This window comes from Platalea leucorodia (genome assembly GCF_965183815.1).
Source record: "Platalea leucorodia genome assembly, chromosome: 23".
NCBI lineage: Eukaryota > Metazoa > Chordata > Aves > Pelecaniformes > Threskiornithidae > Platalea > Platalea leucorodia.
Window position 1 is genome coordinate 1,144,858 of NC_138845.1, and position 14,140 is coordinate 1,158,997.

Genomic DNA, 14,140 nt, shown 5'->3' on the forward strand with positions numbered 1-14,140 from the left:
GGGGCTCTGGGGGGAGGATGGGGGCCCTGCAGGGCAGGGGCAGGGGGGCCCTGGAGGTCTGGGGGGTCTCCAGCATCCGCGGGGGTCGGGGCGGGGGGCGATGCGGGGCCCGCCGGGGGCTGCGGGGCAGGACAGGGCCCCCCCCCCCCCCCGGCGCAGGACGCGGGGCCCCCCGGCCCCCTCCGCGCCCGCCCGCCTGGCCCCGCCGAGCCCCCCCGGCCCCTTTGTGGCGGCCCCGGGCGCGGATTGTTCTGGCTCTTTGCAGGGCGTCAGCAGGGCCGCGGCCGCCTGCCCCGTGCTGAGCCAGGGCCCCGCTTCGCCCCGGCCGCGCTGACTCACCCCACGTGCGGCCGGGCTGCTGAGCCGGCAGGGCCGCGGGCACCGGCCCCCGCCTGCTGCCCCCGGGGCCCGGCTCTGGAGCGGGGCCGGCTACCGGGGTGCCCCCCCCCCCCGCCACGGGCAGGCTCCTTCCCCCCTCCGCTCCTTTCATCCCTGCCTTTCATCTCGCCCGGGGGATGGAGCGCTGGTCCGTCGTCGTGGCAACCCCCGAAGTGTCCCAGCTCGTTGCCATGGCACCCAGAGATGCTCTGAGCCCGATCCCACGACCCCTGCAGCCCCCCAGGGCCCTGCCCCATCCTCGGCCCCCTCCTGCGCCCCGGGAGCGCCTTGTGCCAAGCGCGGGGCCTCCCCTCCCTGCGCCCGGGGGCTGGCGGTGGCGGGGGGTGGCAGGGCCGGGGGGTGGGAGGTGCCCCCTCCCTGGGCATCCTCCGCGCTTGCCTCGGCCCCGCAGCTGCGCCATGGCCATCGGGGAGGTAAGGCCCTGCGAGCTGCTCTGCCCCAGCCCCTTCCCCCTCAGCCCCCCGCTCGCCCCCACAGCCACGGCCCAGGGTCCCTCCCTGCCGGGTGGGGGAGCAGCCCCCAACTCATGGGGGCCCCCCCAGTCTGACAGCTCAGCACCCCAGCCCATGGCCCTGGCACGGGGGTCCCCGTGTGCCCCCCACCGTGGCCCCCAGCCCTGTTGTGGCTCCTGCCTCCACCTCTGTGACCCTCACCCCGTAGCCATGGCACCCATCTCTGTTGCCATGGTGCCTCCATTGCCGTGGTGCTCCAGTTGCCATGGTGACCCTGTTGCCAAGGTGCCCCATTGCCAAGACGCCCCCATCCCCATGGTACCCGGTTGCTGAGGCATCCTGTTGCTATGGCACCCCATTGTTATGGCACCCCATCACTGAGGTCCCCTGTTGCCACAACACCCCATCACCAAGGCATTCTGTTGCCATGGCACCCCATCGCCATGGCGCCCCATCGCCGTGGCGCCCCATCTCCGCGGTGCCCGCCTGGGTGACGCCCGGCCGCCCTGTACCCTCAGGAGCTGCGGAGCGGGTGCTTCTGGCGCGGGGTGCTGGCGGAGGCATCGGCGACGCTCATCTTCGTTGGGGTGGTGCTGGGCGCCTCGGCGGCCCCCGGGGCCCTGGCGCCGGCGCTGGCCGGGGGGCTGGTGGCCGGGACGCTGGCCTGCAGCCTCGGGGCGCCCCAGGCCAACCCAGCCCTCACCCTGGCCCTGCTCTGCACCCGCAAGCTGGGTGCCCTGCGCGGGGCCGCCGGGCTCCTGGCCCAGTGTGCCGGGGCCGTGTTGGCCTCTGCCGCTGCCCGCCTGGTGCTGCCGGAGGACGCCGGCCTCATCACCAGGGTGAGTGTCCTCATCCCCGTCCCCGTCCCCGTCCCGGCGGCGGGGTGCTGAGGCCGGGCTGTCACGGCAGGTGAGCGTGGCGGGGACGGCGGGGCAGGCCCTGGCCTGGGAGACCTTCGCCACCTTCCAGCTGGCGCTGGCCGCCTTTGCTGCCGCCGACCGGGTGGCCCCCCAGGGCGGGCTGGCCCTGGGCAGCGCCGTGGCCGCTGGCGCCCTGGCCGCGGTAAGGACCCCTGCCCGCCCCCACCCCGGGGCTGCCGGCCCCCGCCCCGGCCGGCCCTGAGCCCCCTCTCCTGCAGGGGCCGTTCTCAGGGGGCAGCATGAACCCCGCACGCTCGCTGGGGCCAGCCATTGTCACCGGCATCTGGGACGACCACTGGGTGAGTCGGCAGCACCCCCAGAGACCCCAGTGTGGGGATGGGTGCCCCCAGCCGCAGCGTGGAAACCCCTGGTCCCATCCCCACCCCAGGATGGACGTCCTGGGCCCTTCCCTTCATTTGGACGGGTCCCCTGGTCCTCCAGTCCCCCCTGGGACAGGTCACCCTCAGCTGCATCCCCAGTTTGGGTCCTTCTGGTCCCCCCATCCCAAACGTGCGATCCTCCCGCGGCTCCTCGTGCCTGGAGCAGGTTCCCAGCACTGGTGTGGGGGCCCTGGTCCCCCCATCCTTGGGGCAGTGCCCAGCAGCCCCCCAGCAGCCCCTGGCCCCGCATCCCCCTGTCCCCGGGGCACCTCTGACTTGTGTCCCCCGCCGGGGCACCCGTCACCCCGTGTGTCCCCCACCAGGGCACCCCTGATGCCGCATTCTCCCCAGGTGTACTGGCTGGGGCCGGTGCTGGGTGCGGTGCTGGCCGGGCTCTCTTACGAGTTTGTCTTCGCCCCCGGCGCCTCCCGGGAGAAGCTGGGCGCCTGCCTCGCCTGCCGGGACGTGGCGCTGGTGGAGACCACCAGCCCGTCCCCCTCCTCGCCCTCCGCCCGCGGCCCCCCGGCCCCCCCAGCCGAGCGGTGCCAGGGCACGGCCTGAGCCCCCCGCTCCGACCCAGCCCGCGGGAGGTGGCATGTGGGCCCCGACGCCGGGGCCCCGCCAGCCCCCGAGCCCAGCACCCTCCATGGGGTATGCAGGGCATGGCACCGGGCTGGGGGGGCCGTGCACAGACGGCTCCAGCCCCCCTCTCCCCCCCGACCGCCCTCTCCCCCCAGGGGGATTAAAGGTGGCTTTGGGTCAGGGCTGGGTGCAGAGTGTTGCTGTGGGGGACAGGGGGTCCCGGTGGCTGCAAGACCCCCGTCCTGTGCCCTCGGGGCGTGGGGGCACCCCGATGCCGGGGTCCTCCCCTGTGCCCCTTCCCCGGCTCCCCCAGGCGGGTGCCCCCTCCCAGCGGCCCCGCGGCAAGGGCGGGGGCCGGGACCCCCCGTCCACCCCGTCCCGTGCCGGGGCGCTGAGCGCAGCAAAGCCCTTTGTCGCGGCCTCTGCAGCCCCGGCAGATTTCCACGGGCGCCAATGGCCGGGCCCGGCCCTAATCCCCCCGGCCGGGGAATTAGCGCCCGCTAAGCCGGGCTGAATAACCCTCCTGCAGACAACAGGGCCGGGGCGGGGGGAGCCCCCGCGGCCCCCAGTGGGGCTGGCCCGGGGGGGCACCCGGGGTCCCCCTGTGTGGGGTGGGAGAGGCCGGCTCCCGGCAGGGTCACCCCAAAGCATCCCCCAAAACATGGGGGGGGGGTCTCAGCGCTGCCCCCAGCCCCTGAGCATGGCGGTGTCCCCCAAACCCCACGCAGGGCACCTATGGGGCAGAGCCCCCCCTCCCAAGCAAGGCAGCCCCAGGGATGGGGGGGCACAGCCCTGGGGGGTCCCCACTGTCCTGGGGGTGCAGGGGGGACCCGGGGGGGGCCCTCACTGCTTGCCACCGGCCCCCCCGTCCCGGGCAGCGAAGCAGTTAACGGGGGGTGGCGGCGGTGGGATCCCACCCCCGGGGCCGGCCGGGGGGGCCTTATAAAGGTGGGTGCGGGCGTCCCCCGGGGAGGGGAGCGGGGCCAGGGCAGCGGGGCCAGGCCATGCGGGAGCTGCGCTCGTCCGCCTTCTGGAGGGCCATCCTGGCCGAGTTCCTGGGCAGCCTCCTCTATGCCCTGCTGGGGCTGGGGGCCTCCCTGCGCTGGGCCCCGGGGCCCCCCAACGTCCTGGGGGCCGCCCTGGCCTTCGGGCTGGCCCAGGCCACCGTGGTGCAGGCGCTGGGCCACGTCAGCGGGGGCCACGTCAACCCGGCCATCACCCTGGCCTTGCTGCTGGCCTCGCAGCTCTCCCTGCCCCGCGCCCTGGGCTACCTCCTGGCCCAGCTGCTGGGCGCCATGGCCGGGGCCGGTGTGCTCTACGGGGTGACGCCAGCCCCCGCCCGCGGCACCCTCGGCCTCAGCGCGGTGAGCAGGAGCTGGGGGGGGGTCTGGGGGTGCTTGAGGGGTTGGGGTACCGGGGGGCGGGGAGTGGGGCTCCAGGAGGTGTTTTGGGGGTACCATGGGGCTGTAAGGGCGGACCGTGGGGTTCAGAGATGCTTGGGGGGCTAAGGGGGGGTTGGGGGGTTCAGGAGGTGCTTGAGGCTTTGGGGTGGCGTGGGGCAGTAACGGGGGCTGGGGGTTTGGGGGCGAGCAGGGGTTTGGGGTGCGGTGGGGGTGGGGATGACGAGGGCGTCTACGGGGAATTGGGGGCAGGAGGCGCTTGGGAGCGCGGGGGGGTGACGGCCGGGGCAGCAGGGGTTTGGGGTGCCGGGGGAACGGGGACCAGTTCTGTGGGGTGCTGGGAGCAGGCAGGGTGCTGAGCCCCCTCCCCGCGCAGCTGCACCCCGGCGTGGGCCCGGGCCAGGGCACCGTGGTGGAGCTGCTCCTGACCGCCCAGTTCATCCTCTGCGTCCTGGCCAGCTTCGACGACCGGCACGACGGGCGCCCCGGCTCCGCCGCGCTGCCCGTCGGCTTCTCCCTCGCCCTCGGCCACCTCTTCGGGGTAAGGGCAGCCGCGGGGACCCTCCTGCTGTGACCCCGGGGGCTGGGGGGGCTCCAGCGGGCGCCCCACCGCCCCGTCCCCCCCCAACCGCCCCGTCCTCCCGCAGATCCACTACACGGGCGCCGGCATGAACCCCGCACGCTCCTTCGCCCCCGCCGTCATCACCCGCAACTTCACCAACCACTGGGTAAGTGGGGTGGGGGTCCCCGCGCCCCCCCCCGTCCCTCCCCGCTTGTCCCCGTCCTGCCCCAGCCGCGGCGTCCCCGCCGAGGGGGGACGGCAGCGCCCCGGGGTGCCGGGGGCCGCGCGGACGGGGCGCAAGGAGCCCCCCCGGCCCTGAGCCCCCCGATATCTCGGGGGGACGGGGCCCCCGCAGCGGGAGGTGGGAGCCCGCGGCCGCAGGGACCGGGGCAGGGGGGAGCCCCGGAGCCCCGCAGGCCGGGCCGAGGGGGCGCCGGTGCCCGGGGTGCCGGTGCCCACGCCGCCCCCCGCAGGTGTACTGGGCCGGCCCGCTGCTGGGCGCGGCGCTGGGCGCGGTGCTCTACGAGTTCGTGCTGTGCCCGCGGCCGCGCAGCCTGGCCGAGCGCCTGGCCGCCCTGAAGGGAGAGCCCCCCGCCGCCGCCGCCGCCGCCGCCGAGCCGCCGGCCGAGCCGCCGGCCGAGCCGCTGGAGCTGAAGACGCTGGAGCTGAAGACGCAGGGGCTGTAGGCCGCGCCCGGCCCCCCGCGCCCGCCCGCCGCTTTGCTGTGCCGGGGCCGCCGCCGTGCGTGTGGTGCGTGTGTGTGCGGCGGGCGGCGGCGGGGCCCCGCTGCCGGGACCCGGGAGCCGCCCGTACCGGGCCGGGGCCGCCCCGCCGCGGCGGGAGTTCTGTGTTCGGTGAATTAAACCTGCTCTTTTATTTTGGTAACCGCTCGCCGCCGTGGCCGGGACCGGGGGGCACCGGGGGGGACCGGGGGCAGCGGGGCCGCCTCGCCCCGGCATCCGCGCGGGGGCTGGCGGGAGGCGCCCCCCGCAGCCGCCCATTCCCGCGCCCGCAGGGGAGGCCCCGCCCCGGGGGCGGGGCTGCGCCCGACCCAGCGCCTCTCTTAAAAGGGCAACGCCGCTCCCCCCCTCCCCCCCGCAGGGCGATCGGCGGGGGAGCCCCCGCAGCAGCGCGGGGCGGGAGCGGGGCGGCGCAGGTGCCGGTGCCGTGGCCCAGGGGAGGGGGCTGCGGGCACCGCGCCGCCGGTCCATGCCCGTGGTGGGCGACGGAGGGCAGGGAGGGGCCCCCCGCGTCCCCCGGTGGGAGTTGCCGCTTGAGGCCCGCGGGCGGGGCGGGGCCTCTCGCCGCGGGAACTGGGGCGGTTGTGTAAGGCCGCCCCCGCGCCGGTCCCCGGAGACGGGGCAGGCGGTGAGCACCGGGGCCGGGGGGTGCTCCGGGATCGGCGGGACCGGGACGGGCTGGGACCGGGGAGGGCGGGGCCGGCGGGGGGACCGGGACCGGGACCGGCCGGCGCTCCGGGGTCGAGGCGCGCCGGGGCCGGCCGGTGCCCCGGGAAGGGGCGGGGGATGCCTGAGGCCGGCCGGTGCCCCGGTACCGGCGGTGGGGGGTGCGGGGGGACCCCAGGACGGGGGGGCGCCCGGCGGCGGCGCTGACGGCCGTCTCGCAGAAGGCCCCCGGCGCCCGGACTCCAGCGCCCCGCCGCGCTGCATGGACTGGTACATGATGAACTGCGAGCTGCTGGCCACCTGCAGCGCCCTGGGCTACCTGGAAGGCGACGTCTACCACCGGGAGCCCGACTGCCTGGGTAGGTGGGGCGGCGGGGGGCGGCGGGGGCCGGGGGCGGCGGGGGCTCACGGCCCCGTCCCCCCCAGAGAGCGTCAAGGACCTGATCCGGTACCTGCGCCATGAGGACGAGACCCGGGACGTCCGGCAGCAGCTGGGGGCGGCCCAGATCCTGCAGAACGACCTCCTGCCCATCCTGGTCCAGTACCCGCAGGACAAGGTGCTCTTCGATGCCGTCGTCAGGTACCGGGGGGGGCAGGAGGGGGGCCGGGGGTGCCCCGGGGGGCTCCCCACGAAGCAGCGGCCCCACCTGCCCCCCCCGCCCACTCGCAGGCTGATGGTGAACCTGACGCAGCCGGCTCTGCTCTGCTTTGGCAAAGTGCCGCCCGATGCCGCCTCCCGGCACCACTTTCTCCAGGTCCTGTCCTACCTCCAGGCCTACAAAGAGGTGAGTCTGCCCCGGGAGGGGCCCCCGGCGCGGCCCCTGGGCGGGGGGCTCTGCCCGGGCCCCCCAGGCTCACGCAGGGGTTTCTGCAGGCTTTCGCCAGTGAGAAAGTTTTTGGGGTGCTCAGCGAGAAGCTCTACAACCTGCTGCAGCTGGTGAGTGCGGCGTCCCCGCGCGGCTCCCGGGGACTGCGGGGTCTGTCCCCGCTGAGCGGGGCCGGGGCTCCCGTGGCTGCTGCGGGGAGCCCTCACGGCGCCATCGCCCCAGGACTGGGAGCAGCGGCAGGAGGAGGACACGTTGCTGATCGAGAGGATCTTGCTGCTGGTGCGCAATGTGCTGCACGTCCCCCCAGACCCCACGGAGGAGCAGGTACCGGGACGGGGCCCTTCCCCGGGTACCTGGCAGGTCTGGGGCTGTGGCGGCTCCCCGGGGACCCCTGCTGAGCCCCCCGCCCGCCATCCTCCCCAGGGCGTGGATGGCGATGCCAGCGTGCACGACCGGGTGCTGTGGGCGCTGCACATCAGCGGGATGGACGACCTGCTCAAGTTCCTGGCCAGCGCCCAGGCGGAGCAGCAATGGGCCCTGCACGTCCTGGAGATCATCTCCCTCATGTTCCGTGACCAGGTGAGCCAGGGCGGGGGGCGGGGGGCCGGGGATGCCCCCGGAGCCCCCTCGCAGCGCTGACGGTGCTGCCCACAGAGCCCGGAGGAGCTGGCGGCGCTGGGGCAGGGGCAGGCGGCTGCCGAGCACGGGGAGGACATGCGGGAGCTGGAGACCCTGCGGCAGCGGGAGCTGGCAGAGAAGAGGGCTCGAGCGCTGCAGCGCCCATCCAGGTGAGGTGGGGGGCCCCCGTGGCGGGGCCGGGACCCCTGTGGTGGGGCCGGCACCGCTCAGCCCCTGTCCCTCTGCCCCAGGCACTCCCGCTTCGGCGGCTCCTACGTCCTGCAGGGCCTGAAGGCGATCGGGGACCGGGATGTCGTCTTTCACAAGGGGCTGCACAACGTGAGCGCGGGGACGGGGACCGGGATGGGGGGGGGGGCACAGGGACGACGGGGGCGTGAGTCCGGCTGCTCCATGTTCGTTCCCTGCAGCTGAAAAGCTACAGCCACGACCTGGGCAAGGAGACGCGGCGGGTGCCGCGGCGGCGCCAGGCTGCCCCCGAGGCCGAGCCCCCCCGCCGCTCTGCCCGCAACGTCCGGCTCTTCCTGCGCCGCTTCTGCCAGGACTTCTTGGAGGGCTGCTACAACCGCCTGATGCTGCTGGTCAAGGTGCGGGGCCGGCGGGCTGCAGCCCCCTCCCTGGGCTGCAGGAGCCCTGCTGAGCCCCCCTGCCGCCCCCAGGACCAGCTGGTGCGGGAGAAGGCTCAGCAGCACGACGAGACCTACTACCTGTGGGCCACCGCCTTCTTCATGGCCTTCAACCGCCGCCAGGGCTTCCGCCCCGAGCTGGTGTCGGAGACGGTGGGCGTCCGCGCCTTCCACTTCATCGAGCAGAACCTCACCACCTACTACGAGATGGCGCTGATGGACAAGAAGGAGGCGGCGACCTGGGCCCGCAGGTGGGGGCCGGGACCCCCCCGGTGCCTGGGACCCCCCGGGTGCGGGGCTCTGCCCTGACGCTGCCTGTCCCCAGGATGCACCTGGCCCTGAAGGCGTACCAGGAGCTGCTGCGGACGGTGCAGGAGATGGACCGGTCCCCCGAGCAGGCAGTGCGGGACAGCAGCCAGGTCATCAAGAGTAAGTCCGTCTGTCCCTCTGCCCGTGCCTGGCGGGGGGAGGTCTGACCTCGTCCTCGGCTGACGCCCTCCTCCCCAGGCAACATCTTCTACCTGATGGAGTACCGGGAGCTTTTCCTCGCCCTCTTCCGCAAGTTCGACGAGACCAAGCAGCCGCGCAGCTTCTTGCGGGACCTGGTGGAGACGGCCCACCTCTTCCTCCGCATGCTGGAGCGCTTCTGCCGGGGCCGCACCAGCCTCGTGGTGCAGGTGGGATCTGGCTGCCCCGCTGGGGGGGTTCCCTGGGGGACCAGGCTGCCCTTCCTGACCCCGTCCTCGCCCCCCAGAGCAAGCGTGTGCGGAGGAGGAAGAAGCCGCAAGTGCCCGCATCCCTCGCCCCGCAGCCGCCCAGCACCACGGAGCTGGAGGAGCTCTGGGCAGGATTGGCCCCGCAGCTACAGGCCTGCCTGCAGGTAGGGGGAAGGATCCGGCCCCGCGGGGGGCACTGGGTGTCTTGGCAGGGCGTGGGGTGACAGTGTCGTGTCCCAGGGTGAGGTGCCCCTCCCGGAGGACGTGGTGCCCTTCGACGCCGCCTCGGAGACGCCGGTGGAGGAGCAGCGCGCGGAGGCTCTGCTGCGGATCCAGGGGTGCCTGCGGGACGCCCAGGCCCCCCAGGCCCTGCGGTTGCTCCGGTCTGCCAGGTACCGGCACCACAATTCCCATCCCGCACCCGTGCAGGAGCGTGGGGACGCGGTGCCAGCCCGTGCCCCTCTCCCCAGGGACGTCTGGCCCGAAGGGGACGTGTTCGGACCCCCTGACGCGGGGCCGCCCGAGGAGACCCAGCTGCTGCGGGAGATCCTCTTCGCTCCCCTGCCCCGTGAGTCCCCAGCTGGCGTCACCGGGAGCGGCGGGCTCTGGGCCGGGGTGCTCCAGGCCCTCACCACCGTCCCACCGCAGGGCACACGCCCCCCGAGGCCGAGGAGCCGGAGGAAGAGGAAGAGGAGGACGAGGAAGAGGAAGAAGAGACTGTGCAGGTCTCAGAGAAAGAGTTCAACTTCCTCGACTACCTGAAACGGTGAGAGGGAACAGGGGGGCGCGGGGTCCGGGGCGGCACCGCTAGCCGGGGCAGCCCTGCTCACCGGGGCTGCCGGGGCAGGTTCGCCTGCGCCCCCGTGGTCCGGGCGCTCGTGCTGCTGCTGCGGGGGTACGCCCGCAACAGCCCCCGCACCAACCACTGCGCCGCCCGCCTGCTGCACCGCCTGGCCCGCGACCTGCACATGGAGGCCCTGCTCTTCCAGCTCTCCCTCTTCGCCCTCTTCCACCGCCTCCTCAGCGATCCCGCCGCCGGCGCGCACCAGGTCAGCCAGGGCCCGGCTGCCCCCGCGCCCCCAAGGAGGGGTCCCCCCCGGCGTCTCCCAGCCCCGCTCTCCCTCCCTCTGCCCGCAGGAGCTGGTGGCGTTGGCCAAGTTCATCCTGGGCAAGTTCTTTGCGCTAGCAGCCACCAACAAGAAGGCCTTCGTGGAGCTGCTCTTCTGGAAGAGCCCAGCGGCCGTCCGTGAGATGACCGAGGGCTACGGCTCCCTGCGGGAGGGAGAGGGGTGAGTGGAGCCGGGGAGGGGGCTGCCGCCCTCCCATTCCCTCCCCTCACCTCCCTTCCCCTCTGCCCAGGGCTGGCAGGAGCCGGGCCCCCCCCTGGACCCCCCAGGAGGAGCAGGAGCTGCGGGAGCTGTACTGGAAGTACAAGGAGGTGGAAGGTACCCGGGCTCCCCGGGTGGGGGGCAGTGGGACCCCCGGGGGGCGGCGGGGGCTCCATCCCTGCAGCCGCCTGCTCCCGCAGGTGAGGACGTCATTGCCGTCATCCTGGCCCATCTCCCGGCACCCGGGCGGACGCGGAGGCAGGTGGTGAAGCAGCTGGTGCGGCTGGGGCTGGCCAGCAGCGCCAAGGACTTCCCGCGGGAGAGGTGGGTCGGGGACCTCCGCGGGGACCCCCGGGCCGGCCACCTCGCCCGGGGCAGGGACCGATGGCCGTGTCCCCCCCAGGAAGGGCACCCGCCTTGTGCTGTGGACGCAGGAGCAGGAGGAGGAGCTGGTGCGGCTCTTCGAGGAGTTCCAGGGCTCGGAGGGTGAGTGGGGCCGGGGCGGGTTGCGGGGGGCAGCCCCCCGTAGCCCCCTGCCCTGACCCCCCTCCCCACAGACGTCCTGGGGAACATCATGAAGCACCTGACGGCGCGGCGGTCGCGGGCTCGCGTGGTGGAGAAGCTGCTGGGGCTGGGGCTGGTGTCGGAGCGCAAGGAGCTGTACAAGAAGCGCCGGAGGAAGGGCCACAGCCCTGGGCCGGTACCGGGGGCCGGGGGGGGCCCGGGCTGTACCCAGCGGGTGCTGCCCCATCACGGGCACCCACACGCTGCTGGTCCCCGCAGGGTGCGGCAGGCGCCCCGGCAGTGCCAGCCCAGGACAGCTCGGCAGAGGATGGGGACAGCGAGGAGGAGGAGGAGGAGGATGATGAAGCAGAGGAAGACCCCACGGAGGAGCACTGGGCGCCCGAGGAAGGGGCAGGGCAGGGCCTGGCGCATCGTCTGTATCAGGAAGGTGGGCGAGGGGCTCTGAGCCCCCGGTCGGGCTTGGCTCCGGGGCCGTGTCCTGTCTCACTCTCCCCTGTCCCCAGGCCTGGCCGGGCCCCTGCGGTGGCTGGAGACCTGCCTGCGGAGGACGGCTGGGGACCGCGAGGAGGACGGTGAGCGGGCAGGGGGCCAGGGCGGGGGCCGGGGTGGGGGCCGGGGCCGGGCTGATGGTGCTCTCGGCCCAGGGGTGTCCCACCCGGTGCCACTGGTGCCGCTCTCGGAGGAGAACGAGGACGCCATGGAGGACCGGCGCTTCCGGGCCCTGCTGCGGCAGCTGGGGCTCCGGCCCCCCACCAGCGAGCAGGTGAGGTCCCTGTCCCTGTCCGCGTCCCCATCCCCTCGCTCCTGGCGCGGCCCTGCAGCGTCTCCCCTCTCTGCCCAGGAGTCCTTCTGGCGCATCCCGGCTGCCCTCACCCCGCGGCAGCTCCGCCGCGCGGCCGCCTCCATCGCCCACCGTGGCCCCGATCCCCCGGGGTCCCCCCAGGGGCCGCTGGAGCCACCCGGGTGCCCCCAGGACCCCGATCCAGGTGAGGGGGCCGGGCTGGGGCTGTGGGAGCCGGGCTGGGGTCCCCCAGCCGTGGGGCCAGCCCTGAGCCCCTCTTCTTGTGCCCAGCAGCAGAGCAGCTGCCGGCAGGGCTGGGATCGGACTCGGAGAGGTGAGAACGGGCTCCCGTGCACCGGCCCCGCAGCTGGGTCCCCTCTCTGACCGGGGAGGGAATCGGGACCCCACGCTTCTCCCGGTTGGGGGGCTGAGCGGTGCCAACCCTTGTCCCCACTGCTGCAGCGAGGAGCCCGTCCCCGTCCCCAGCCCGGTGCAGCCGGGCACCAAGAGGCGACGGGAGCTCGACAGCGAGGACGACGGGAGCTCAGGTAGGTTCAGCCTCTCCCGTCTCTCCTGGGGGGCTGCAGGGGCTCTTCCCCGGCAGTGCTCTGGGCATCACCGGGAGCTCCTGGGTCCCGGTGGCCCTGGCCCCTCTGCCATGTCCCTGGCGCTGGGAGATGGCGGGGGGGCAGGGGTGTTGTATCCCCGCACCCCCTGGCCGGGGGGGCTCAGCCCCCTCCCCGCTCCCTCCGCCCACAGGCGCAGAGCCGGGACCCGCAGCCTCCCGCTCCCAGGAGGAGGAGGACGAGGACCCGCAGCCCCTGGGGAGGCGGAAGCGCGTCCGCCGCGTGGAGGAGGAGGAGGAGGAAGATTGAGGGGCTCCCTCTGCCCTGCCCGTGCCCAGGGCCTGGGCTCTTTTCTGGGTTTTCTGCAGGTTTTAAAGCTGTTTTTAAGGGTGCTGCAAAAGCAGGTGGCGGCTGTCCGCCCTGTCCCCTTCGCCGGTGTCTGTCCTGGTGTCTCCATGTCCCTGTTTTACCCCAAACTCACTATTGTCCCTCAGCTGGTTGGGTTTTTTTTTTTGTTCCTAACACCTTTTGAATCTGGAAAGAGACCAAATAAATAACTACAGCTCTTGGCCTTGCCTGGTGCATGGGGCCGGGGGGCCGGGCCCTGGGGCGTGAGCTGCCCTGTCCCCAGGGAGGTGCCCTGTCCCTGCGCCGGGGGACGGGGCCAGGCCCCGGGTGTCGCAACCCCTCCTGATAACGGCGGCTATAAAGGGGCCGCAGGGGCGGCAGCCGCAGCGGCTGGACGGGGCAGGGGACGCCGGCGAGCGGGTGAGCCGGGGCGCTGGGGGGCCGCGGGCCGCCTGCGGCCGCGGGGGGCTGACGGGGCTCTGTCCCTTCTCCTGCTTCCACAGGCCCTCCCGGAGCTGCCGCCATGCCCCGGGCTCTGCTCTTCCTCCTGCTCCCCCTCGGCCTGGGGGGCAGCACCCTCTCCGCCCTCCCCCCGGGGCCGGGTGACGACGACCGGGCTGCGGCGCGGGCGCTGCTGGCGCAGCTGGCAGAGCACGTCCCGCCGCGGGCCCTGCCGGGGCACGGGGTCTCGTGCCAGGACCTGCGCCCCGAGGCCCTGCCCGGCTTCGCCCAGCTCCCACCGCCGCCCCGCGCCCTGGCCCGTGCCGCCATGGCCCTGGCGCTGAGCGGGGCTGCCTGCGGGCCCCAGGCCGAGGCGGAGGTGCTGGGGCTGTCCCGGGAGCTGGGCCCCGCCGCGGCCGCGGCCCTGCTGCGGGGACTGGCGCGGCTGCGGGGCGCCCCGGCCGCCGAGGTCCTGCCCCTCCTCCTCAGCCTGGTGCGGCCGGGGGGCTCTGCCCCGGCGTGGCCCTGCGCGGCACCCACCCAGCTCCGGGGTCCCGCGGCCGGCACCCACCCCACTCCGCCCAGGGTGCCGATCATGGGGCCCTTGGCCCAGGGGGTCCGGGTGCTCCCGGGGGCCAGGGCCCGTGCCTGGCTGCCTGCGTGCCGCCGTGCCGCCTGGCACCAGTCCCGGCGCCGGCGGGAGGACACGGACGCCTGCAACCCGCCGGGGGAGCAGCAGGCCCACAGGGTGCTGCAGTGGGTGTCGGGCATCAGCATCTTCTACAACCTGGGCACCAGCCTCTACTACGCCTTCCAGGGCTGCGAGTCCCTGGCCTCCTCACGGGCCCTGGAGGTCGCCGAGGACCTGGGCTACGCCGGCCTGGCCGCCCTCACCGCCGGCGCCGGCGGCCCCGTGGTCCTGGGGCTGCAGCCGGGGCTCAAGGCTGGGGTGCGGGCGCTCATCGGGTACTTCACCGCAGACCAGGACCCCCCGCCGGCCCCCACCGCCCACAGCGGCCCCATCCTCCTCGTCTGAATAAAGGCACTGTGCAGCGGCTGGCTCCGCGTCCGTCTGGGGGGGCTGGCACCGGATCGATGCGGGGCTGCCCTGCCCTGGGGCACGGGGACCTTGGCCCCGTGGGGAGGCCTTGCCTGAGCCACGTGGTGGCAGCTGGGCCTGTCCCCGTCCCCGTCCCACCCAGCGTGCCCTGCCCTGCCCTGCCTGCCCGGCTCTGGCTTCCGCAG

The 14,140-nt window shown here is 74.7% G+C and overlaps 4 protein-coding genes across 8 annotated transcripts; all 4 read left to right on the forward strand.

The window, feature by feature from the left end:
• Positions 1 to 797: 797 nt before the first annotated feature.
• On the forward strand, positions 798 to 2,732 carry LOC309600385 (aquaporin-2-like; the record flags this gene model as incomplete). Its single annotated transcript, XM_082332711.1, has 5 exons — positions 798 to 812; positions 1,370 to 1,690; positions 1,761 to 1,913; positions 1,990 to 2,070; positions 2,503 to 2,732. The coding sequence occupies 5 exons, from the start codon at positions 798 to 800 to the stop codon at positions 2,710 to 2,712; spliced, it is 780 nt and encodes a 259-aa protein (XP_082188837.1). The 3' UTR covers positions 2,713 to 2,732.
• A 1,005-nt stretch (positions 2,733 to 3,737) lies between these two features.
• On the forward strand, positions 3,738 to 5,381 carry MIP (major intrinsic protein of lens fiber; the record flags this gene model as incomplete). The annotated part of the gene is made up of 4 exons (XM_082332241.1): positions 3,738 to 4,097; positions 4,510 to 4,674; positions 4,781 to 4,861; positions 5,169 to 5,381. The coding sequence occupies 4 exons, from the start codon at positions 3,738 to 3,740 to the stop codon at positions 5,379 to 5,381; spliced, it is 819 nt and encodes a 272-aa protein (XP_082188367.1).
• Positions 5,382 to 6,052: 671 nt separating this feature from the next.
• On the forward strand, positions 6,053 to 12,617 carry TIMELESS (timeless circadian regulator). Of its 5 annotated transcripts, none has more exons than XM_082332715.1 (30): positions 6,053 to 6,063; positions 6,323 to 6,460; positions 6,528 to 6,681; positions 6,772 to 6,886; positions 6,976 to 7,038; positions 7,151 to 7,252; positions 7,352 to 7,507; positions 7,583 to 7,716; positions 7,798 to 7,885; positions 7,975 to 8,151; positions 8,224 to 8,441; positions 8,516 to 8,619; positions 8,698 to 8,867; positions 8,945 to 9,070; positions 9,147 to 9,298; positions 9,377 to 9,474; positions 9,555 to 9,672; positions 9,754 to 9,955; positions 10,044 to 10,195; positions 10,266 to 10,351; positions 10,435 to 10,558; positions 10,638 to 10,720; positions 10,792 to 10,934; positions 11,018 to 11,186; positions 11,263 to 11,331; positions 11,404 to 11,522; positions 11,601 to 11,745; positions 11,832 to 11,874; positions 12,003 to 12,088; positions 12,300 to 12,617. In XM_082332715.1, exons 2-30 carry the CDS (start codon positions 6,364 to 6,366, stop codon positions 12,413 to 12,415), a joined length of 3,609 nt encoding a protein of 1,202 aa, XP_082188841.1. In that variant the 5' UTR covers positions 6,053 to 6,063; positions 6,323 to 6,363; the 3' UTR covers positions 12,416 to 12,617. The 5 variants fall into 5 exon arrangements, with proteins under 5 accessions (XP_082188841.1, XP_082188842.1, XP_082188843.1 ...); XM_082332716.1 differs by having other exon boundaries at positions 11,835 to 11,874; XM_082332717.1 differs by having other exon boundaries at positions 7,975 to 8,441.
• A 360-nt stretch (positions 12,618 to 12,977) lies between these two features.
• On the forward strand, positions 12,978 to 13,931 carry APOF (apolipoprotein F; the record flags this gene model as incomplete). The annotated part of the gene is made up of 1 exon (XM_082332552.1): positions 12,978 to 13,931. The coding sequence occupies one exon, from the start codon at positions 12,978 to 12,980 to the stop codon at positions 13,929 to 13,931; it is 954 nt and encodes a 317-aa protein (XP_082188678.1).
• Between the last annotated feature and the right edge of the window lie 209 nt (positions 13,932 to 14,140).

Bases quoted from the DNA above. Each gene is read 5' to 3' on its own strand.
- TIMELESS (XM_082332717.1), top strand. From the start codon at position 6,364: ATGGACTGGTACATGATGAACTGCGAGCTGCTGGCCACCTGCAGCGCC. The intron at 7,253-7,351 runs GTACCGGGACGG...CATCCTCCCCAG, and splicing joins CAGACCCCACGGAGGAGCAG to GGCGTGGATGGCGATGCCAG. The intron at 7,886-7,974 runs GTGAGCGCGGGG...CGTTCCCTGCAG, and splicing joins TTCACAAGGGGCTGCACAAC to CTGAAAAGCTACAGCCACGA.